The 25,125-nt window shown below is 44.0% G+C and overlaps 1 protein-coding gene and 2 pseudogenes across 2 annotated transcripts; 1 reads left to right on the top strand and 2 right to left on the bottom strand.

Annotated features, from left to right (window-relative positions):
• The first annotated feature begins 2,874 nt into the window (after positions 1-2,874).
• Positions 2,875-4,073, top strand: Taf11l1 (TATA-box binding protein associated factor 11 like 1; annotated as a pseudogene). The gene has a single exon (XR_015631931.1). The product of XR_015631931.1 is annotated as a TATA-box binding protein associated factor 11 like 1 (transcript).
• A 6,593-nt stretch (positions 4,074-10,666) lies between these two features.
• Positions 10,667-13,066, bottom strand: Elobl3 (elongin B like 3). The gene is given in 2 exon segments (NM_001430354.1): positions 10,667-11,144; positions 12,810-13,066. A coding segment is annotated over 1 exon segment (351 nt). The 5' UTR covers positions 11,112-11,144; positions 12,810-13,066; the 3' UTR covers positions 10,667-10,760.
• A 6,401-nt stretch (positions 13,067-19,467) lies between these two features.
• On the bottom strand, positions 19,468-19,797 carry Elobl9 (elongin B like 9; annotated as a pseudogene).
• Between the last annotated feature and the right edge of the window lie 5,328 nt (positions 19,798-25,125).

Below are 25,125 nucleotides of genomic sequence, written 5' to 3'. Positions count from 1 at the left end.
AATCTCTACTAGCACAGTCCTCTGTTAGCAACATGTGAGTGCAAGTCTTCAGTCTTCTGGCCCAAAATCAACTGACAGACTCTAGAAATGCAGATTTTTGAAGGGCCGATCACCCTGTCTTGGCAGAGCTTATCAGTCAACTATTCTGCATAATTTGTCCTTTTCTGGACAATATTAGTCTGCAGATGAAACAGGCAGCTTTGTGTAGTGGCTGCCTAGCCACAAAGTATTGCCTTACCTGAACAAATTCTTCATTAAATCTGCCAAAGGGGAACTGTTAGGAGCAGCTACGTCTCAACAAAAGATAAATAACTTTAAGTCTCAAATTTTGTGGATTTCTGACGTTTTTGAAGACCATCCATCTATATAAGACAATCTGGACTGTTGTTTTCATATCTTAATATTTTTTTTTGGTTCTTTTTTTTCGGAGCTGGGGACCGAACCCAGGGCCTTGCGCTTCCTAGGTAAGCGCTCTACCACTGAGCTAAATCCCCAGCCCCTTCATATCTTAATATTATCTTGAAAGTGCTCTCACAAAGTCAGAGCCATGAATGTGCTATTTGGCCCTTAACTCACATATGTAATCAACTCAGAAGTTTGTATTGACATAATTAGAAGGACTGGCTCTAAACCTTGTACTTTTAAACTTTTTTGACAAATAAATTCTATACCAAAACAAAGATATGATTTTAGCTTAGTTACCAAATGAGATAATGACTCTACAACTCAATCTAGCTAATTCCTCCCTGTTAAATTACAACCATTTCTAAGTTCCTCATAAAAACAACTTTAGAATAACTGCTTTCAGCCCCCCAAAAGTCCAGGGAATTGGGGCGACGACTCCTCCATAACTTCCTCAAGCTGTACATGGGCGTTGAGCTATCCTTGGGGGTAGGAGGCAGGAAGAATGAAACAAATGCTGTAGCAGATGTGTCCTGACTGGACCCAGCCGAAAGTCCTTGAGACCAGGAATCCAAGGAGGCACACAATACAACAATCAAGACAAAATATAACCATAATATATATAACCATAAAACTCAAGGTCACGGGCTGGAGAGATGGCTCAGTGGTTAAGAGCCCCGACTGCTCTTCCAGAGGTCCTGAGTTCAATTCCCAGCAACCAAATGTAGACACCCCATCTCTGACTTCCTCACCAGCGGTGCCTAGGTACCCAGAGAGGAAACTGGGAACCACACCATTCAACCCAGACCCCTCTGTTCCCATTCTAGTTCTGTGGGTAGCAGTGCCTGACATCATCCAGAAGGGAAACATTCACTGTGGACCCCCTGTTCTGGCTTTTGTTATGCCGCTCAGGGCTGGCATGATGGTGGCTGCTAGACACCTCCAGCAGAGGCAGAATGCAGTATGACATCAGAGCAATGTGAGTTCTTTATTTTTTATTTAAAAAGACAGCCAAGAGCTGGAGAGATGGCTCAGTGGTTAAGAGCACTGACTGTTCTTCCTAGCAACCACATGGTGGCTCACAGCCATCTGTAATAGGATTTGATGCCCTCTTCTGGTGTGTCTGAAGATAGCTACACTGTATTCATATACATAAAATAAACACATTAATTTTAAAAAAAGTCAGCCAAATCTTTATTGGGAAATGGGTCCCTAGGAAGTGAGCCTGGGGCCCTCGTTGCACATCTTGTTCCTTAGCACTGTTCCAAGAATTCCTTTTTTTTTTTTCTTTCTTTCTTTTTTTCAGAGCTGGGGACCGAATCCAGGGCCTTGCGCTTGCTAGGCAAGCGCTCTACCACTGAGCTAAATCCCCAACCCCTGTTCCAAGAATTCTTTTTTTTTTTGGGGGGGGGGGTTCTTTTTTTTTCGGAGCTGGGGACCGAACCCAGGGCCTTGCACTTCCTAGGCAAGCGCTCTACCACTGAGCTAAATCCCCAACCCCCCAAGAATTCTTCATCGCGTCTCGTGTTGTGGAGAACTAGAAAAGGTGTAAATATTGCAGGCCTTCAAAGGCATCGTCTGCTCTGAAAGCCAGGTCCACTGTGACTGAGGGCCTGTGGCTTTGCTACCTGTTTAGTGAACCATGTGCTCGACTCCTTGGCCTCAATGAAGTTGGTGGTCTTCTTGTGCCGGATCATGAGAAACACTTCCATCCCTGTGACTGACTGCTTCTGACTTGATGCACCAGACCTGAGCAGTGTCAACAACAGGCATTAAATATTTTAATTGTGTGCAGTGCAGACCTGGCGCAGACGCGGTCCACGCCCAGCGAAACCGCCCATTCGACAGCTGGGGAAGAACGAAGTGGGCACACTTGTAGGAGCTTCCCGAAGTGCTCGCCTTCCCAAAAATTTGGGAACCTCATGGGACTGGAAATGATCCTCATTGGTCCAGGCACTGTAGAAACAAAAGAAATGTGGGAACGGGATACTAGCTCTGTTCTGACGGGAGGCAGGTAGCCAATAGTTGAAGCATTGAATGAAATCGTTGGATATATTCTATTGGCACTAGAGATGCTTGCGGTACAGAAGAGAAGCCCAAGCAGTTCCCTGGTGGACCCAAGCCGCGGATCTCAGTTCTTTGGAAAATACGAGGTTGAGTCTCTGCCGGAAATTGCTCAGTCCAAGGCAGCAACAAGCAGCCGGACGGAGTTTTCGCCCCGTTCCGGACTTTGCGCTCAAGTTAACGGATTAATTGGCATTACATTTCCAGGAAGGAAGGAAAAAAAGAAGTCTCTCGGTAAACGAATTGTACGCCCTTTCGAACACGCTTCTACCCTAAAGCGGAGGATCTATACTTTTACATTTCTTTCTGGTTAAAACAAAGTCAGTATACAAGAAGACCCTGAGCGATCGAGACTCTGAAAATGACCCCTCCCAGGAGCCGTGGGCGTGACGTCATCGCGGCGCGACCACAAGCAATAAGGACCAGCTCCAAGCCATAAGCCTCAGCTATAATATAAGTCCCGCGGCAAAACTCGCTGACCCTCACTCCTTCGCCCGGCCGCGCTGCCTTCGCCTCTAACCCCCTCCTGTCGCGATGGAAAACCTTGGAGAGTCGCCCACGGACAAAGGCGGGGAGTCAGAGGAGTCGAGGGCTACTCCTGGGAACCCGTTAGCGGCAGACACTGAGGGAATCCCTGAGGAAACCGATAGGGATGGAGACGTGGACTTGAAAGAAGCCGCGGCAGAGGAAAGGGAGACCAAGAGTCAGGATGTCTCAGGTTTGACAGCAGTTGAGAGGGAAGACTCATTTCTTACTCCTGCAGCCAAAAAGCTGAAACTAGAAACCAAAGACAAGAAGGAGAAGAAGCAGAAGGTGGACGAAGATGAGATTCAGAAGATGCAAATCCTGGTCTCTTCTTTTTCTGAAGAGCAGCTGAACCGTTATGAAATGTATCGCCGGTCAGCTTTCCCGAAGGCAGCCATTAAAAGGCTGATCCAGTCCATCACTGGCACCTCTGTGTCTCAGAATGTTGTGATCGCCATGTCTGGCATTTCTAAAGTTTTTGTCGGGGAGGTGGTAGAAGAAGCCCTGGATGTGTGTGAGAAATGGGGAGAAATGCCACCCCTGCAGCCCAAGCACATGAGGGAGGCCGTGCGGAGGTTGAAGTCCAAGGGGCAAATCCCCAGCTCAAAGCACAAGAAAATCACCTTCTTCTAGATCTAACAGAGACTGTTCAAGACTTTCCGTATAGTTGGGCTTCTGTACTGAGGCTTTGTTGGTGGTGAGCCCAGGACACTTGATGCTGACTTTAATGTTTCTGTTACACCTACAAGGCACGTAGTGTGCCTCAGACTTGCCTTCACTCAGTCATAGACTGTCCTCAGGCATGTTGAAGAATTTCACAGACTCTTGGCTATTTTTAAGAAAAAATACACAGGGACTGTTAGTATCTCCTGGAGAGGGAGATGATTTCAGAGAAAAACAAGACAACTACAGTTTCACATTGAAGCCTAAAGTGGCTAAGATTCAGGTTGTTTCGAAACAAACTTTCTCAATAATCTGCTGTGAAGACAGTCACACCATAATTCGATTCTCACCGTTAACATTTCAGGTTGTCCTGTGTATTTTGTGAGGGATTATTAAACTTTTCCAACCTGTGTGGGAAACTTTGTTTTATTTTGTTGCAGACAAAACTTATTGTCCTTCCAATAAAACTTGGATTTTTTTTCCTTGTTTAAAAATACAAAACAAAACTTTTAATTGCCCTGGGGCTGAGTTTCTCTGACCCTGACCCAGAATGGTTGAATTCAATTTGACATGCCCTGTAGGAGGCCCCTTAGGGGGTTAATCTGAATTCATTAGCCTACTACTGGGCTTTGCCACACCTTATGCCTACTGCAGAAGGCTGAGCTTTCTTTTGGATTACTTCTAGAAAAACAACAACAACGAAAAACATTGTGCCTACGAATGCCTCGCCTATAATCCCTTTTCAAATGACATCTGACATTTTCCTTTTTCTTAAGACTCTGAGAAATTACTTCTATCAGATTAGCATAAGTGTGAGATCCAATATCTCTAATTCATTCCTCTACTGGTGCTGATGGTACCTTTAACGGTCTGATCAACCTTTTGCATTCTGAATTAGCATTTTCAAAAGCCTAGGATTCAATTACTATTTTTCAGACTTCTGAATCTGATATGATTCTGTTTACAGTTGAAGTCAGTCTTTGCAAAGGAAATCAGGGAAGGCTACTTTGGGGCCTTGTGTGGTTTTAGTAAATGACTCAAACCTTTCTTGGGTCTTCACCCTCATCTCAAGCATTTAAAGCTGCTAAATGACATGGCACCAAGATATCAGCATCAAATCCAAGCTGCTTTTGTCAGTTAGCATTTTGAGCTTTCCCTAGCAAGCCATCTACAATACATCCATGCCTCTAGCCTGATTTTGTTCTTCCATGGCCCCTAGCTTCCTCTTTTTACCATGTTCACCACTGTAACTGAGGACCAACTTCCAACATTGGGGTTTCCAATCTTTCTAGTCTTGGGGGACAATTCTATTCTAACTTGCCCATGAATTTAGTATCTGCTTCACATGGGGTGAATGCAATCTATAGGAAACAATCTATTCCTTAAGTCTCTTCAAATCAAATTCATATTTTTCATAACTTTGGGTTTGCCTACTGTTTCCTGATGTGTATTGTATATAGTAACTGCAAAACTGAAGTTGGCTTACTAATGACCTTGGGCCGGCCCCTTTCGGTTCCATTCTCTGACTGGCAGCATGGCAGGCTCTTGCCTAAAATCCTGTCTGTGTCTGACTTTTTCCTAGGTCTTTCTAAGACTTGTCTAAATTTCTTGGTCTGTGTCCTAGTGTTTTTTTTAAAAGATGTATTTATTTATTATATATACATACACTGTAGCTGTCTTCAGACACACCGGAAGAGGGCATCAGATCTCATTAGCCACCTGATGTGATTTCTGGTATTTGTACTCAGGACCTCTGGAAGAGCAGTCAGTGCTCTTAACCACTGAGCCATCTCTCCAGTCTTCTGCTTGTATTGTCAAGCTATCTTGGGTAGCACTATGCAAGACCTTAAAGCCTTCTTTTATGGTACTTCCCATCCTTAACTCTCCTTGAGGGCTTCCCAGGTGACTTACAAATCTAATGGGATTTTAAGTTGTCCTAAGAAGGAGTCATCTCTCAGTGTCCCTGGGGCCTCTGTACAAGTTGGAGAGTCCAAATACTTTTTAAGACTTTATTTAGTGTATATGACTACACCGTTACTGTCTTCAGACACACCAGAAGAGGGCATCATATCTCATCCCAGACAGCCAACATGTGATTGCTGGAAATTGAACTCAGGACCTCTGGAAGAGCAACCAGTGCTCTTAACCACCACGCAATCTCTCTAGCCCCAAATGTTGTTTTAAAACCAAAAATCCCAGCTGTCAGATTTTTACCAATGAAGACTCAGAAGCCAGACACTGGGGTGAAAGTAGCTAGCTCAGAGAGGCAGAGAAAGCACCCAGCTGATCATCCAACTCCACTCACTTCTCAGAAGCAAACAGCATGAGTATCATAACATTTTGGCTTATTAGTAGCATTCTTCAGTGTCAACCATAAAACACCACAGTGAACTCAAACATAGGTGCAGAGAGGGCTTCCTGGTGGTCAGCTCTGCCATTTTAGACATAGCAGTTCATATTGACCTTTGATTTGATGGGACCTACATAAGGCTTTGTGGAGTTTCGTAAAATTAGCAAGCTTCGGGCTGGAGAGAGGATGGCCCATAGGTTAAGAGCACAGACTGCTCTGCCACAGGTCCTGAGTTCAATTCTCAGCAACCATATGGTGGTTACCAACCATCTGTAATGGGATCTGATGACCTCTTCTGGTGTGTCTGAAGACAGACACAGTGTACTCACATACATTAAATGAATAAATTAATCTCTTAAGAAAAAAAGATTAGGGGCTGGGGATTTAGCTCAGTGGTAGAGCGCTTACCTAGGAAGCACAAGGCCCTGGGTTCGGTCCCCAGCTCCGAAAAAAAGAACCAAAAAAAAAAAAAAAAGAAAAAAGAAAAAAAGATTAGCTAACCTCATATAGCCTACTCAGAACATCCAGACCAAACAGGTTATATGTCAGTATGCCTTTGAGCCAAGTCATTTCTCTGTGCCAATGAATAGCAGGCATGTTACAGCAACAATAGGAAAAAACAGTCCCACACGGAACAAAATGGCTACAGCTATGCTGGTGTGTTTGGGGGTGGAGGTCAGACCATAACAGTCACATAGTATGTTGTAACCAAAATAACCTTAATTTTGTATCAATATACAGAAATCTGTGCCAATGTAACCAAACATAATCTTTTTTCCTTTTCTTTTCTTTTCTTTTTTTTTTTTCCGGGGCTGGGGACCCAACACAGGGGCTTGTGCTTGCCTAGGAGCTAAATCCCCAACCCCAACCAAACATAATCTTAATTATGCATCAATATACAAGGATCTATAGGAGTAGATTCAATAACTTCCCCTTTTCCCTAGTATTCCTATCTATCCTCTCCCTTTCCCAGTAGAACTAATTACAATGATGAAGCTATTTCTGACAACTGTTCCACAATGTCCAGCTTGGCTGTATTTGGCAGTCTTAGGATTAAGTATTTTTGAGTTCAAAGTTCTGTAGAATGGTCTTTTCAGTCTCATAGGAACTTAGCAATGCCCTGAGTAGCTTGTAGTCCAGAGCTGAGCTTTGAGTGGTCTTTGTCAGCTCAGAGAAAATGCTGGCTAGGTAGAGCATTGCAGTCACCCCAGAGGTGTCTACTGTTAGTGCAGAACCTGGCTGTGAGATGCCAAATCTTTTTTTTTTTTTTCTTTTTCGGTTCTTTTTTTCGGAGCTGGGGACCGAACCCAGGACCTTGCGCTTCCTAGGCAAGCGCTCTACCACTGAGCTAAATCCCCAACCCCTATGCCAAATCTTTTAACTTCAGACTCCATTTTAGAGAACCTGACCAAAGTTTGAACTCAGGTAACTAACAGGCTGGTACCGAGCATTACTTTCCAAGTTGTCCCCCAACAAAGCCTGAGCCTAGCTCTAGTCTCTAGGCTAAACCCCAACAAGACCAAAGTTTCCAGGTTACACCCTCCACAAGACCACTGTCTCCAGGTTATTCCCCCACAAACACAAACCTGGACCCCACGTTACAAGCCCATCCCCTGCCTAACGACCACCACTGCAGAGGGGAGCAGAAGTTAAGTTTATGATGTGACTCCCAGCATCAGCCAACTATGTGAAAGGCCACAGCAGCTTTCCAATGAGAGGCTTGCACACTGACTCCTTTCTTACTGCTTACTATAAAGCCTCGCCCCATAGACAACCGAGGCTCACCCACCACCAAAACTGTCCTGGTGTTGGTGCGTTGGGGGAGGGGGCGAGGGAGATGGAATAGAATAAAGACTCTGCTATGAGTTGCATAGGATGTGTTACTGTCTGTTTTTAGGGGATCACTAACATTTCCATGGCACTACAGCAGCAGAAGAGGCACAGGGCAGTTTAGCTCAGTGGTAGGTACCCTTACTAAAGTACATGTGGATTCATCCTGGTTTCCCGCCCCGTCATCCTCTTGGAAACAATTTAGCCAATTTATTCTTGGGAAGCATTTAGGGACAAGCTCTCTTCATGATGCATCCTTCTTCAGGAGTTTAACTTGTCCAGTAGTTTCAGGACTCCTTACTTGGAGGCCTCATTCTCAAGGAAAGATCAAAACAAAACCCTACCCAGACTGGTTGTTTCTTTCCTAGGGCAATCTTTTTTTTTTTTTTTTTTTTTTTTTTGTTGTTGTTGTTGTTGTTAGAGGGGAGTTGGGGAAGGATGGAAAAAATATTATGTATTAATTCAAATTTAAAGTTCTTTCAAAATTTTGAAACTAAATATACCTTAGAGGATATATTTTTTCAAGGGTTATGTATATGTATTTTTAGAACAAAAAAAGACATTCGCTTTGAATTTCAGCATGACTTTTGCTTTTGTAGGCAAGGGTTAAATTTCACTCCTTGTAATTCCTATGTTCCTGCCTCTGCCTCCCAAGTGCTGGGATTAAGGGTGTGAACCACCACCACCTTGTCCACTGTGATTCTAGAGTCTAGATACCAACTAACTTGAGATCTGCCTGTCTCTGGTGGGATTAGAGGCATGGCCTACCACAGCCCTGCTCAAATATTTTCTCTTAGCTCCAAATCACTTCAGCTCTCAGAGATTTTGAAAACAAGCTTCAACTATAGTAACCCTTGAATTTACTTCAAACATTGTAAATCTCTTCCCTGTGTTTTACTACATCCATTGTAAGAAAATTCAAAGGGTGGTGTCCAACAGGATAATTAACTATGTTAAAGGTAGAGCAGCTGATGGTGCCATTGACATCTGTCCTGTCCTGTCCCGCTTAGGGACAACCTGGACAGTCTGCTAGTGTTCTTGATAATAGTTTTTCATATTTTCTTCAGAAACCTTATTTGTACTATGGTTTGTAGGTTTTGAAAATTACAATTAATAAGGTTTCAACCTGTCCTCTCTGCCGGTCCCCAGCAGAGGTCCTCAAGGAGAGGTTATTAGGATATGGGGGAAGGGAACCTGTTCAGCAATAGTCTTTTGGGAGCAAACTAAAACTTCTCTCTCAGCAATTTAGTCCCATATTAAACACCAAATGTGATGGCCCACTAGGCACGCAGAAACCACACACAAACTGGCAGACACAGTCCAGGCCTCTCAGAAGGGACACACAAAGAGATGGCCAGGTTTCCAGAGAAATGACCAGCTGTTGTAGGATCATAGGAGCAGATCTGCAGCCAGATTCTCTCAACAGCAGAGTTACAAGTTGAGCTCAACAAGTCCATGAAAGGCAAACCAGTACATGCCTGTCATTTGCAAAGAATACCTAGCAAATCAAACCAATGCTCTGTGCTCATCTCCCACTGACTGGGAGGTCATATTTATGCTCCATCATGGGTCCTGTCATGTATCAGGTCCAGCAAGGCATCCTTTTACCTGTGTCCCCAGAAAAACATCATTTGACATAACTTCTCAAAGGACCTATAACTTTCTACTTAAGTGGTTTCTGAGATTGGAGGAATGTTCATCTCTTTCCCACTGATGCCACAAATCACATGACCATAGATTCATGGCTCTATTAGCCACACATGGCTATAAGTTACCTATTTCCCCTTCTAGCCCCTTACACCTGACCCATTTGGCCCTTTACTTTAGCTGGCATAGTTGCAGTCCCTAGAACCTAATTTCTACTTCCTTAAGAGGCCAATCTAGATGCGAAGACTTTGGTGAAATTGTGACATCTGCTCCTGTAGCTCTTTTTTTTTTAATGCTGAGAGTCCTCCTCAGGGGGAAAGAAACTGAGTTGAACAGGAGCCTCTGACTCAGCTGACTTTTTTTTTTCCCCTTTTCTTTTTTTCAGAGCTGGGGACCGAACCCAGGGCCTTGCGCTTGCTAGGCAAGCGCTCTACCACTGAGCTAAATCCCCAACCCCGCTCCTGTAGCTCTTAAACCCTCCATTTCTATATCATTGATTTGTACTTTCTGCTCAGTAAGATCTCTGATCCTTTATAGCAGTTTGCCCAAACATTCATTACCTAGTCTCTCCTGAATTTGGAATTGTCGGTTTATGTACTGAAGCTGTTCTGACCTTGAACACATTGAGCATAGAGAATGTGGGGCTGTGCTACCAGACAGGCATGAGGACTGGTAAGGCTGAGTGAGCTCAGACCCTGGGAATCTGATTTGAGAACTGCAAGAGCAGGGCCACTTTCTATTGTCTCTGACCCTGCTCTGGACCACAAACCAGGACACCCAACCCAGAGGACCCGGAGGGGTACCCATCTGTAGCACAGCATGGGAGTTCTCCATGCTAATAGGGCATCCAGATAGGTTTAACCTGGGTTCCCGGAGAGGAAGGTTGAGAACCACAACACTCAATCCAGACCCCTCTCCAACACTCCTTCGACTTCTGTCGGGATCAGGGCCTGACATCCAGAAGGGAAACATCCACTGTGGGCTCCCTGTTCTGGCCTTTTTTTTTTTAAATTCTTTTTTTTGGGGGGGCTGGGGACCGAACCCAGAGCCTTGGGCTTACTAGGCAAGTGCTCTACCGCTGAGCTAAATCCCCAGCCTCCTGTTCTGGCCTTTTGTAATGCCTGCTCAGAGCTGGCATGGTGGTGGCTGCTGGACACATCCAAAAGAAGCAGAATGCAGTATGACATCAGTGTGTTAAGTTTATTTATTTATTTTTTAATGTAGAAAGACAGTCACATCTTTATCAGGAAATGAATTCCTAGGAGTGGGTTTGGGGCCCTCACTGCATAACATGTTCCAAATCTCTCTCGAAGTCTAGACCATTTTTCAGCACACCTCCAATTAGTGGACAAGAAAAAGGGCTGGCATGCAGGAGTAGAAAGGCATCTTCTCTGAAGGCCAAGGTCACGATGGCTGGGTCCTGTGCCTTTGCTACCTCGCTGGTGAAGCCACAGTCACGCAGAGTTTTCCTCTCTTCAAGGAGCTGGTCGTCCTTGAACAGCAGCTGATCCTTAGGAGGCCTGTTCACGATGCCCTGGACAATGCGCTTCAGCTCTAACACTGTGGTCGACTCCTTAGCCTCAGTGAAGAAGCTGGTCTTCCTGCGTTCGATCTTGAGAAACACTTCCATCCCTGCGGCTGCTTCTGGCTTGATGCACCAGACCTGAGCAGTGAGAACAGGCAGTGAATCTTAATTGCTTTTGGGTGGATGATCTCTGACCCTGACAGGGATTGATTAAATTCAATTGATACCAGGGCCTGCAGGAGGCCCCTCAGGGTGTCAATCTGAATTCATTAGCCTACTCCTGGACTTTGCCACACCTTATGCATACCGCAAAGGCTGAGCTTTCTTTTGGATATCTAGAAAAACATTGTTTCCAGGAGTGCCTCGCCTAAAATCCCTTTTCAAATGACCTTGCCACCACAGTTAAGACTTCTGACAGTTTGCTTTTTCTTAAGACCTTTAGAAATTACTTCCATCTGGTTAACAGCATCAAGTATGAGATCCAATATCTCTAATCCATTCCTCTATTCTTCCAGATGGTGCCTTTAAAGGTCTGATCACCCTTTTGCATTCTGAATTAGCATTTTCAAAAACCAAGGATCAATAACTTTTTCTGACTTCTGAATCTGATGATTCTATTTACAGTTAGGTTCAATGTTTCAATTAATATTTCAGACTTCTGAATCTGATATAATTCTGTTTACAGTTGAAGTCAATCTTTGCATAGAAATCAGGGAAGGCTGCTTTGGGGCCTTGTGTGGTTTTAGTAAATGACTCAGACCTTTCTTGGGTCTTCACCCTCATCTCAAGCATTTAAAGCTGCTAAATGACATGGCACCAAGGTATCAGCATCAAATCCAAGCTGCTTTTGTCATGTAGCATTTTGAGCTTCCCCCAGCAAGCCATCTACAATACATCCATGCCTCTAGCCTGATTCTGTCGTCCTATGGCCCCTACCTTCCTCTTTCAACAGTGTTCACCAGTGTAAATGACAGCCACCTTCCAACATTGGGGTTTCCAGTCTTTCCAGTCTTGGCGGACATTTCTGTTCTGACTTGTCTATGAATTTATTATCTGCCTGACCTGGCTGAATGCAAACAATATTCAAATTCATATTTTTCATAACCTTGGGGGTTCCAGCTGTCTCCTGGTATGCATTCTATATAGTAACTACAAAACTAAAATTGGTTTCTAATGACCTTGGGCCAGCTCCTTTCAGTTCCATGATGTGTCTGGCAGCATGGCAGGCTCTTGCCTAAAATCTGTATCTGTCACTGACTTTTTCCTAGGTCCTTCTAAGGCTTGTCTAAATTTCTTTGTCTGTGTCCTAATATTTTTCTCTTTTTATTTAAAAGATTTTATTTATTCATTTTATATATGATGAGTACACTGTCACTGTCTTCAGACACACCAGAAGAGGGCATCAGATCACATTACATATGGTTGTGAGCCACCATGTGGTTGCTGGGATTTGAACTCAGGACCTCTGGAAGAGCAATCAGTGCTCTTAACCGCTGAACCATCTCTCCAGCCCCTAATATTTTTCCTATTCTCCTTTTGAGTCCTTTTCTTTTACAACTTGTATCTTATCACCCATTGTTTGCGAGGAGGCATAAGACCACTATGACTACTAAGAACACTGTATAGAAATACCAACACCATAATAGTCAGCTGTTTTGATCCAACCAGATTCGAGGATTTAGCTTCTTACCCTCTGCTGCTATTTTCAAGGCATCTGGAGTAGCACAGTACAGGTCCTAAAGCCTACGTTCATGTTACTTCCCATCCTTAACTCCCTCCATGAGGACATCAAGGGTGACTTACCAAACCCAATGGCTTCTCAGGTTCTGCTCAAAGGAAGTGGTCTCACTGTCCCTGGGTCCTTGGCAGAAGTTGGAAGTCCAGATGTTTAAAGCCAAAATGCCCAGCGTTCAGATTTTGCCAGTGAAGATTCAGGAACCAGATGCTGGGGTGAAAGCCTGCTAGCTCAGAGAGGGAGAAGAAGCACCCAGGTGACCTTCTTACTCCACTCCTCAGAAGTAAACAGCTCCTTCTGCTTCCCCATGCTGTCTTAAATACCCTTCAATTCAAAGACCCTCCTTTCTCTTAAGTTCCCGCCCTGTAAGCTGATAGCTTGCTCCTCCTCTTGACCTAGGGTTGACTTTCTTTAGCCCTTGGATTGAAGGTGTGTGTTAGAGCTGAGCCACAGGGAGAGACAGGGTTTTTCAACTGGCTATCTCAGAGCTCACAATGGGAACAGATATCCTGTGAGAGCAAGGCACTTCTCCCACCAGCCCCAATTACGCGGGATCTGCCCTCCTTATCCTTCGAGTGGGCGGGCACTCATCCTCTGTTCAGCCTTGGTACCTCATTCCTCAACATCCACTTTCACTTTATCTGTTTGTTTGGTTTTTTTTTTTTTTTTTTTTTTTTTTTTTTTTTTTTTTTTTTTTTTTTTTTTTTTTTTCCGGAGCTGGGGACCAAACCTAGGGCCTCCTTTATCTGTTTCTTAATAAAGTAGCCAGGCGGCAGCGGGATGCCTCTCAGTGGTGTGGTGCTTGTCTGGTCTGTAAGAAGCCCCATGTTCACTCTCTGGCCTTCCAAAACAAGCAAATGGTGTTGCCAAATCCTTGCACGAGGTCTCGTCATGTATCCTAACACCTGTGCCAGACAGACATGCTGTACACACACATTCACACACTCACAGATTAACACCCATAACATGAATCTAAACATACCTTCCAGTGTGTGGGGAAGGCAGCAGGAATAATGTTGTGAAGTGGAAACTTCTGGTGTCTTAGGAATGTCAGTTATGTCAAATGATGGTTTGCTTAGGCACACAGGTGAGAGGACATTTTCCTGAAGCAGACATAGGTGAAAGGACCTTTTTCTGGGGCACATGGTTATGAGCCATCACCCTGTGGGTGCAGGGAATCAAACCTGTGTCCTTGAAAGAGCACTGACACTTGTTTGAAATTCAGATCCAGTCCCAATTTTATCTACCGCTAATGTAATATTATAATAGGCAGCTCTCAAATTTCAAGTCTGTGTCTGAAAATGTCCACCACCAGCCCATGATCTTTACCTTTCTTCTAATATTAGAGGGATTTCCAGACCAACCCATGAATGAATTAGAGTAAATGGTCCCATTAAAGAAAGAGAAGGGTCTCTGTGACTTCTCTATTTGATTAATTTTCCAAGGTAGTTTCCACAGTCTCCATGTTCTCTGTCCCACAAGGGCTAAAAGCTTGAGGCAAGGCTGCTTGGCCAGGCTGGGATATAGGCAAGCAAAGGTGGGTCAGGAACACAGGCCCAATACAGCTTCCCAGTCTCCATTGTCAGGGCACCCAGCAAGCTCATGGTCAGCATCATTCTTCTTCCCTGCATCAGAATGGCTCACCAATTGCTCTGGCAACCAACATGCTCCTTCAGTGTCTTAGAGGACAACACACACACACACACACACACACACACACACACACACACACACACACACACACACATGCCAACACACACATGCTGTCTTCCCCATGTTTACACCTGATTGGGACCATGCCATATACCACAAAGTGAATCTTTCCATTTCACCAAGGCATAAGTGTGCCTAGTTAAGGGTGCCATAGACACTCAGCAGAGTTTCTCTGACTCCACATTTTAAAATTTTAAAATAAAAAACAGACCATTTAAAAAATATTGTGGTGGATGGGGATATTAGTCCCCCTTATTTAATTTATAAAGATATTGTATTAAAGTTCCATGGGCCTTTTCCACAATACCATGTCCTTGAGAATGATAAGGAATCCCAGTAGCATGGGTAATATTAAATTGTCAACAGAGGGTTTGGGGATTTAGCTCAATGGTAGAGTGCTTACCTGGCAAGCACAAGGCCCTGGGTTCGTTCCTCAGATCCAAAAAAAAAAAAAAAAAAAAATTGTAAACAGAAATTGGCACAAGTCTGACTGCCATAGCCTGTTCCGTTATCTGTTTAAACCTGATTTGGAACATGCTGCATAGGCAAGCAGCACAAGCAGTGACTGATTACATTTTTAGTTGCTTCTCCCGTTAAAGAGTTATATCTAGGGCTGGAGAGATGGCTCAGCAGTTAAGAGCACCCGACTGCTCTTCCAGAGGTCATGAGTTCAATTCCCAGCAACCACATGGTGGCTCACAACCATCTGTAAAGAGATCTGATGCCCTCTTCTGGTGTATCTGAAGACAGCTACAGTGTACTTATATATAATAAATAAAATAAATCTTTAAAAAAAAAAGAGTTATATCTAAAACAGGAACAGTTTCAAGCAATTGCAAACTCTGTGCTATATATTGGCTATAACTATACAAATTAAAAGCCTGACTTTTTAACATTTCAAAAACAGCCACTACAGCATGTAATTCAATTACTTGTGCTGAGTGGTGGGAGACTTGAGAAACTGAACATGTGATCCAATTACATACCCTGCCTTCCCATTGGATGAGCCATCTGTAAACACACTAAGTGTGTTCTCTATGTGCTGTATGGGCAAATTTATAGGAAAAACAAAAGCATGCCTAGAGACTAAGTGTAACTTGTCTTTTGGATAGCGATTTTCAGTTATGCCTGGAAAGGTTGCACGTGCAATGGGCCAAAAAGACAGTTCTCGGCAATGACCCATTTAATGGCTGTTTGGAATGAGGAATAAACATTTCATCATGTTGAGGCATCATCTGACCAATCCAGCTCACTACTCAACAGGGTCTCCAGGAAGGAAGAGAGGATTAAAGAAGAGACAACTGGACAGCATTCTAACACTGCAGCAGCAGAAGAGGCCCGGGGCAGTTTGGCTCTGTGGTAGGAACCCGTACTAAAGTACATGTGGATTCATCCTGGTTTGGGGGCCAAATCATCTTCTTGGAAAACATTTAGCCAATTTCTTCTTCTTCTTGGGAAACGCTCTCTTGATGATGCATCCTTCATGTATTTCACTTGTTCAGCAGTTTCCAGATTCCTTATTTGGATGCCTCATTCTCCAGGAAAGATAAAAACAAAACCCTGGGCGGTTGGGGATTTAGCTCAGTGGTAGAGCGCTTGCTAGCAAGTGCAAGGCCCTGGGTTCAGTCCCCAGCTCCGGAGGGGAAAAAAAAAAAGAAAAGAAAAGAAAAGAAGACAAAAGAAAAGAAACGAAAAGAAAAAGAAACAAAACAAAACAAAACAAAACCCTGCCAAGACTGGTTGTTTCTTTCCTAGGGCAATCTTTTTTTGGGGGTGGGGGGTGGGCAGAGGACTATAGAAAAAATATTGTTTCATTTGCAAATTTACAATTATTTCAAAAATTTGCAACAAAATATACCTTATAGGATATATTTTTCTTTCTTTTTTTTTTTTCAGGAGCTGGGGACTGAACCCAGGGCCTTGCGCTTGCTAGGCAAGAGCTCTACCACTGAGCTAAATCCCCAACCCTGAGAATATATTTTTTTAAGGGTCATGTGTATGTATTTTAGAACAAAAAAAGACAAAGACATCCCTTTGAATTTCAGCATGACATTTGCTTTTTTTTTTTTTTTTTGGAGCTGGGGACCGAACCCAGGGCCTTGCGCTTCCTAGGCAAGTGCTCTACCACTGAGCTAAATCCCCAACCCCATGACATTTGCTTTTGTAGGCAAGGGTGAAATTTCACTCATTGTAATTCCTATGTTCTTGCCTCTGCCTCCCAAATGCTGGGATTAAGGGTGTGAACCACCACCACCTTGTCCACTGTGACTCTAGAGTCTAGATACCAACTAACTTGACATCTGCCTGTCTCTGGTGGGATTACAGGCATGGCCTACCACAGCCCTGCTCAAATATTTTATCTTAGCTCCAAATCACTTCAGCTCTTAGAGATTTAGAAAACAAGCTTCAACTACAGTAACCCTTGAATTTACTTCAAAGTTGTAAATCTCTTCCCTGTTTTTTTTTTCTGATTTATTTATTTATTATATATGAGTACACTGAAGCTGTCTTCAGACACACCAGAAGAGGGAAGGCATCGGATCTCATTTCAGAGGGTGGTTGTGAGCCACCATGTGGTTGCTGGGATTTGAACACAAGCTCTCCAGAAGCCCTGTGGTTTTTTTTTTGTTTGTTTGTTTTTTTCGTTTTGTTTTGTTTTCTTTTCTTTTCTTTTCTTTTTTTCGGAGCTGGGGACCGAACCCAGGGTCTTACACTCTACCGCTGCGCTAGATCCCCAACCCCAAGTCCTGTGTTTTTAATACATACATTTTGAGAAGAAAATTCAAAGCTGGTATCCAAAAGAATTGTTGACCATGTTAAAAGTAGAGCAGGGACTGGTGCCCTTGACATCTGTCCTGTCCCGCTAGGGACAACCTGGACAGTCTGCTAGTGTTCTTGATAATAGCTTTCCATATTTTCTTCAGAAACCTTATTTATTCTATGGTTTGTAGGTTTTGAAAATTACTGTTAATAAGGTTTCAACCTGTCCTCTCTGCCAGTCCCCAGCAGAGGTCCTCAAGGAGAGGTTATTAGGATATGGGGGAAGGAGACCTGTTCAGCAATAGTCTTTTGGGTGCAAACTAAAACGTCTCTCTCAGCACTTTAGCCCCATATTAAAAGCAGAATGTGATGGCCCACTAGGCAGGCAGAAACCACACACAAACTGGCAGTCACTGTCCAGGCCTCTCAGAAGGGACACACAAAGAGATGGCCAGGTTTCCAAAGAAATGACCAGCTGTGGTAGGAACATAGGAGCAGATCTGCAGCCAGATTCTCTCAACAGCAGAGTTACAAGTTGAGCTCAACAAATCCACGAAAGGCAAACCAGTACATGCCTGTCATTTGCAAAGAATACCTAGCAAATCAAACCAATGCTCTGTGCTCATCTCCCACTGAGTGGGAGGTCATATTTATGCTCCATCATGGGTCCTGTCATTTATCAGGTCCAGCAAGGCATCCTTTGACCTGTGTCCCCAGAAAAACATCATTTGACATAACTTCTCAAAGGACCTATAAGTTTCTACTTCAGTGGTTTCTGAGATTGGAGGAATGTTCATCTCTTTCCCACTGATGCCACAAATCACATCCCCATAGATTCATGGCTCTATTAGCCACATGGCTTTAAGTTACCTATTTCCCCTTCTAGCCCCTTACACCTGACCCATTTGGCCCTTTACTTTAGCTGGCACAGTTGCAGACCCTAGAACCTAATTTCTACCTCCTGAAGAGGCCAATCTAGATGCCAAGACTTTGGTGAAATTGTGACATCGGCTCCTGTAGCTCTTAAACCCTCCATTTCTATATCATTGATTTGTATTTTCTGCTCAGTGCTTGGGGATTTGGCTCAGTGGTAGAGCGCTTGCCTAGCAAGCGCAAGGCCCTGGGTTCAGTCCCCAGCTCCGAAAAAAAAAAAAAGAAAAGAAAAAAAAAATCATTGGTGTATTTTCTGCTCAGTCAGGTCTCTGATCCTTTATAGCAGTTTGCCCAAACATTCATTACCAAGTCTCTCCTGAATTTGGAAATATTAGTTTATGTACTGAAGCTGTCCTGACCTTGAACACATTGAGCATAGAGAATGTGGGGCTGTTCTACCAGACAGGCATGAGGACTGGTAAGGCTGAGTGAGCTCAGACCCTGGGAATCTGAGATTTGAGAACTGCCAGAGCAGGGCCACTTTCTATTGTCTCTGTCCCTGCTCTGGACCACAAACCAGGACACCCAACCCAGAGCACCCCAAGGGGCACCCATCTGTAGCACAGCATGGGAGTTCTTCTCCATGCTAATGAGCCATCCAGATAGATTTAACCTGTCAGCCACTGACCTTCCCTTCCTGGGTATTCTCACTCCCTTCCCCTAAGAGAGATTTAACCCCTGACTCGCCCCAATAAAGTATGTGCCCATATCTCCTCAGCAAATAGCAGTGTGAACAAGAAATGCCTGTCTCAGGAGAGCTACTTCATTGAAGATTGCCTCAGGGAAGGCCTTCACTGAAGCACAACAATAAGACTTTTCTCTCATGCCTTCCATACTGGGGCACTGGCTCCCAATCAGACCAGACCCTCCTCTTCTCAGCCTCTGCCTCCCTCTTCCTCCATGGCAAACGGACCCCATCCCTGACTTCCTCTCCAGAAGACACCATCAATGCCTCAGTACCCAGAGAGGAAGGCTGAGAACCACATCACTCCATCCAGACCCCTCTCCTACTGCCCTTCCAGTCCTGCCTGTATCAGGGCCTGCCATCCAGAAGGGAAACCTCGGCTGTGGACTTCCTACTTTGGGCTATGTTATGTCAGCCATGGTGTTGGCTGCTGGACACCTCCAGCAGAAGGCGAATGCAGTATGACATCAGAGCAGTGTTTATTATTTTGTTAATGAAGTTTATTATCCTTTTTTTTAATGTAGAAAGACCGCCATATCTTTATGGGGAATGAATACCTAGGACGTGGGCCTGGGGCCCTCACAGCACAACTTGTTCCATAGAACTCAGACTGTCTAGACCACTTTTTAATCTCGTCACTCAAGACTGTCTGTGCCAGTTTTCATCACACTTGGAAGCAGAGGAGTAGAATAGGGGTGGATCTGCAAGCCTTCAGAGGCGTCTTCTCTGAACACCAGGCCCACTGTGGCTGGGTCCTGTGCCTTTGCTACACGGCTAGTGAAACCACAGTCTCGCAGAGTTTTGCTCTCATCAAGGAGCTGGTCATCCTTGAACAGCAGCTGCTCCTCAGGAGGCCTCTTCAGGATGCCCTGGACAATGCGCTTCAGCTCTAAGACCGTGCTCAACTCCTGGGCCTCAATGAAAATGGTGGTCTTCTTTCGCCTGATCATAAGAAACACTTCCATCCCTGTGGCTACTTCTGGCTTGATGCACCAGACCTGAGCAGTGAGAACAGGCAGTGAATCTTAATTGCTCTGGGGCTGAATTTCTCTGACCCTGACAGGGATTGATTAAATTCAATTGATACCAGGGCCTGCAGGAGGCCCCTCAGGGTGTCAATCTGAATTCATTAGCCTACTCCTGGACTTTGCCACACCTTATGCATACTGCAAAGGCTGAGCTTTCTTTTGGATATCTAGAAAAATATTGTTTCCAGGAGTGCCTCGCCTAAAATCCCTTTTCAAGTGACCTTGCCACCACAGTTAAGACTTCTGATATAATTCTGTTTAGAGCTGAAGTCAATCTTTGCATAGAAATCAGGGAAGGCTGCTTTGGGGCCTTGTGTGGTTTTAGTAAATGACTCAGACCTTTCTTGGGTCTTCACCCTCATCTCAAGCATTTAAAGCTGCTAAATGACATGGCACCAAGATATCAGCATCAAATCCAAGCTGCTTTTGTCACTTAGCATTCTGAGCTTTCCCTAGCAAGCCATCTATAATACATCCATGCCTCTAGCCTGATTTTGTTTTCCATGGCCCCGAGCTTCCTTTTACTACCACGTTCACCACTGTAACTGAGGACCACCTTCTAACATTGGGGTGTCCTATCTTTCCTGTCTTGGTGGACAAGTCTCTTCTGACTTGATCATGAATTTAATATCTGCTTCACAAGGGGTGCATGCAAACTATAGGAAACAATCAATTCCTTAAGTCTCTTCACATCAAATTCATATTTTTTCATAACCTGGGGGGTGCCTGCTGTCTCCTGGTATGCATTCTATATAGTAACTGCCAAACTAAACTTGGTTTTCTCATGACCTTGGGCCAGCTCCTTTCAGTGTCATGATGTGTCTGGCAGCATGGTAGGCTCTTGCCTGAAATCTGTGTCTGTGACTGACTTTTTCCTAGGTCCTTCTAAGGCTTGTCTAAATTTCTTTGTCTGTGTCCTAATATATTTTTCTTATTCTCCTTTTGCATCCTTTTCTTTTACAACTTGTATCTGATCACCCATTGTTTACGAGCAGACACAAGACCACTATGACTACTAAGAATCCTGTATAGAAATACCAACACCATAATAGTCAGCTCTTTTGATCCAACCAGACTGGAATATTTAGCTTCTCACCCTCTGCTGCTATTTTCAAGGCATGTGGAGTAGCACAGTACAGGGTCCTAAAGCCTACGTTCATGTTACTTCCTATCCTTAACTCCCTCCATGAGGACATCAAGGGTGACTTACCAAATCTGATGGCTTCTCAGGTTCTGCTCAAAGGAAGTGGTCTCACTGTCCCTGGGTCCTTGGCAGAAGTTGGAAGTCCAGATGTTTAAAGCCAAAATGCCCAGCGTTCAGATTTTGCCAGTGAAGATTCAGGAACCAGATGCTGGGGTGAAATTCGGCTATCTCAGAGAGGGAAAGGAAGCACCCAGGTGACCTTCCTACTCCACTCCTCAGAAGTAAACAGCTCCTTCTGCTTCCCCATGCTGTCTTAAATACCCTTCAATTCAAATACCCTCCTTTCTCTTAAGTTGCCTCCCTGTAAGGGGGTAGCTTGCTCCTCCTCTTGACCTAGGGTTGACTTTCTTTAGCCCTTGGATTAAAGGTGTGTGTTAGAGCTGAGCCACAGGGAGAGACGGGGTTTTTCAACTTGCTGTCTCAGAGCTCACAATGGGAACAGATATCCTGTGAGAGCAAGGCACTTCTTCCACCAGCCCCAATTACAAGGGATCTGCCCTCCTTATCCCATGAGCGGGTGTGCACTGATCCTCTCTGTTCAGCCCTGGTTCCTCAACATCCACTTTCCCTGTATCTGTTTCTTAATAAAGTAGCCAGGCTGCAGGATGCCTCTCAGTGGTGTGGTGCTTGTCTGGTCTGTAAGAAGCCCCATGTTCACTCTCTGGCCTTCCAAAACAAGCAAATGGTGTTGCCAAATCCTTGCATGGGGTCTCGTCATGTATCCTAACACCTGTGCCAGACAGACATGCTGTACACACACATTCACACACTCACAGATTAACACCCATAACATGATTCTAAACATACCTTCCAGTGTGTGGAGAGGGCAGCAGGAATAATGTTGTGAAGTGGAAACTTCTGGTGTCTTAGGAATGTCAGTTATGTCAAATGATGGTTTGCTTAGGCACACAGGTGAGAGGACATTTTCCTGAAGCAGACATAGGTGAAAGGACCTTTTTCTGGGGCACATGGTTATGAGCCATCACCCTGTGGGTGCAGGGAATCAAACCTGTGTCCTTGAAAGAGCACTGACACTTGTTTGAAATTCAGATCCAATCCCAATTTTATCTACCGCTAATGTAATATTATAATAGGCAGCTCTCAAATTTCAAGTATGTGTCTGAAAATGTCCAAAACCAGCGCATGATCTTTACCTTTCTTCTAATATTAGAGGGATTTCCAGACCAATCCATGACTGAATTAGAGCAAATGGTCCCATTAAAGAAAGAGAAGGGTCTCTGTGACTTCTCTATTTGATTAATTTTCCAAAGCAGTTTCCACATTCTCCATGTTCTCTGTCCCACAAGGTCTAAAAGCTTGAGGCAAGGCTGCTTGGCCAGGCTGGGATATAGGCAAGCAAAGGTGGGTCAGGAACACAGGCCCAATACAGCTTCCCAGTCTCCATTGTCAGGGCACCCAGCAAGCTCATGGTCAGCATCATTCTTCTTCCCTGCATCAGAATGGCTCACCAATTGCTCTGGCAACCAACATGCTCCTTCAGTGTCTTGGAGGACAGCACACACACACACACACACACACACACACACACACACACACACACACGCACACACACACACGCCCACACACACACAAGCTGTCTTCCCCATGTTCATACCTGATTGGGACCATGCCATATACCACAGAGTGGATGTTTCCATTTCACCAAGGCATAAGTGTGCCTAGTTAAGGGTGCCATAGAAACTCAGCAGAGTTTCTCTGCCTCCACATTTTAAAATTTTAAAATAAAAAAACAGGGGTTGGGGATTTAGCTCAGCAGTAGAGAGCTTGCCTAGCAAGCCCAAGGCCCTGGGTTCAATCCCCAGCTGCGAAAAAAAAAGAAAAAAAAGAGAGAAAAAGCAGACCATTTAAAAAATTTTGTGGCAGATGGGGATATTATTGCCCCTTATTTATTTTATGAAGATATTGTATTAAAGTTCCATGGGCCTTTTCCACAATACCATGTCCTTGAGAATTTTAAGTAATCCCAGTAGCATGGGTAATATTAAATTGTCAACAGAGGGGTTGGGGATTTAGCTCAGTGGTAGAGTGCTTACCTAGCAAGAGAAGGCCCTGGGTTGGCTCTGCAGCTCCCCCCCCCCCAAAAAAAAATTGTCAACAGAATTTCGCACAGTTCTGACTGCCATAGCCCGTTACGTTTTTTGTTTAAAGCTGATTTGGAATATGCTACATAGACAAACAGCACTAGTAGTAACTATTTACATTTTCAGTTGCTTCTCTCCTTAAAGAGTTATATCTAAAACAGGAACAGTTTCAAGCAATTGCAAACTCTGTGCTATTTATTGGCTATAACTATACAAATTAAAAGCCTGACTTTTTAACATTTCAAAAACAGCCTGGGGGCTGGAGAGGTGTCTCAGTGGTTAAGAGCACTGACTGCTCTTCCAGAGGTCCTGAGTTCAATTCCCAGCAACCACATGGTGGCTCACAGCCATTCATAATGGGGTCTGACGCCCTCTTCTGGTGTGTCTGACAGCTACAGTTTACTCACATACAGAAAATACATTAAAAAAAAAAAAAAAAAAAAAAAGGCTGGGGTTGGGGATTTAGCTCAGTGGTAGAGCACTTGCCTAGGAAGCGCAAGGCCCTGGGTTCGGTTCCCAGCTCCGGAAAAAAAAAAAATCCACTACAGCATGTAATTCAATTACTTGTGCTGAGTGGTGGGAGACTCGAGAAAATGAACATGTGATCCAATTACATACCCTGCCTTCCCATTGGATGAGCCATCTGTAAACACACTAAGTGTGTTCTCTATGGGCTGTACGGGCAAATTTATAGGAAAAACAAAAGCATGCCTAGAGACTAAGTGTAACTTGTCTTTTGGATAGCGATTTTCAGTTATGCCTGGAAAGGTTGCACATGCAATGGGCCAAAAATCAGTTCTCAGCAATGACCCATTTAATGGCTGTTTGGAATAAGGAATAAATATTTCATCATGTTGAGGCATCATCTGACCAATCCAGCTCACTACTCAACAGGGTCTCCAGGAAGGATGTGAGGATTAAAGAAGAGACAATTGGGGGGTTGAGGATTTAGCTCAGTGGTAGAGCACTTCCCTAGCAAGCACAAGGCCCTGGGTTCGGTCCCCAGCTCCGAAAAAAAAATAAAGAATAAAAAATAAAAAATAAAAAATAAATAAATAAATAAATAAATAAATAAATAAGAGACAATTGGACAGCATTCTAACACTGTAGCAGTAGAGGCCCGGGGTACTTTGGCTCTGTGGTAGGTACCCTTACTAAAGTACATGTGGATTCATCCTGGTTTGGGGGCCAAATCATCTTCTTGGAAAACATTTAGCCAATTTCTTCTTCTTCTTGGGAAACGCTCTCTTTTTTTTTTTTTTTTTTTTTTCTTTTTTTCTTTTTTTTTCTTTTTTTCGGGGCAGGGGACTGAACCCAGGGCCCTGTGCTTGCTAGGCAAGCGCTCTACCACTGAGCTAAATCCCCAACCCCGGGACACGCTCTCTTCATGATGCATCCTTCATGTATTTCACTTGTTCAGCATTTCCAGATTCCTTATTTGGATGCCTAATTCTCCAAGAAAGATAAAAACAAAACACTACCAAGACTGGTTGTTTCTTTCCTAGGGCAATCTTTTTTTGGGGGGGGTGGGGGATGAGGGGTGGGCGGAGGATTAAGGAAAAAATATTATGTTTCAATTACAAATTTACAATTATTTCAAAATTTTGAAACTAAATATACCTTAGAGGATATATTTTTTCAAGGGCTATGTGTTTTTATTTTTAGAACAAAAAAAGACATTCCCTTTGAATTTCAGCATGACTTTTGCTTTTTTTTTTTTTTTTTTTTTTTTTTTTTTGGTTCTTTTTTTCGGAGCTGGGGACCGAACCCAGGGCCTTGCGCTTCCTAGGTAAGCGCTCTACCACTGTGCTAAATCCCCAGCCCCATGACTTTTGCTTTTGTAGACAAGGGTTAAATTTCACTCCTTGTAATTCCTATGTTCTTGCCTCTGCCTCCCAAGTGCTGGGATTAAGGGTGTGAGCCACCACCACCTTGTCCACTGTGACTCTAGAATCTAGA

This window comes from Rattus norvegicus, chromosome 10 (assembly GCF_021556685.1).
Source record: "Rattus norvegicus strain SHRSP/BbbUtx chromosome 10, alternate assembly SHRSP_T2T, whole genome shotgun sequence".
Taxonomy (NCBI): Eukaryota; Metazoa; Chordata; class Mammalia; order Rodentia; family Muridae; genus Rattus; species Rattus norvegicus.
The sequence above is the reverse complement of the archived record's forward strand: the minus strand, read 5'-3'. Positions and strand labels throughout refer to the sequence as shown.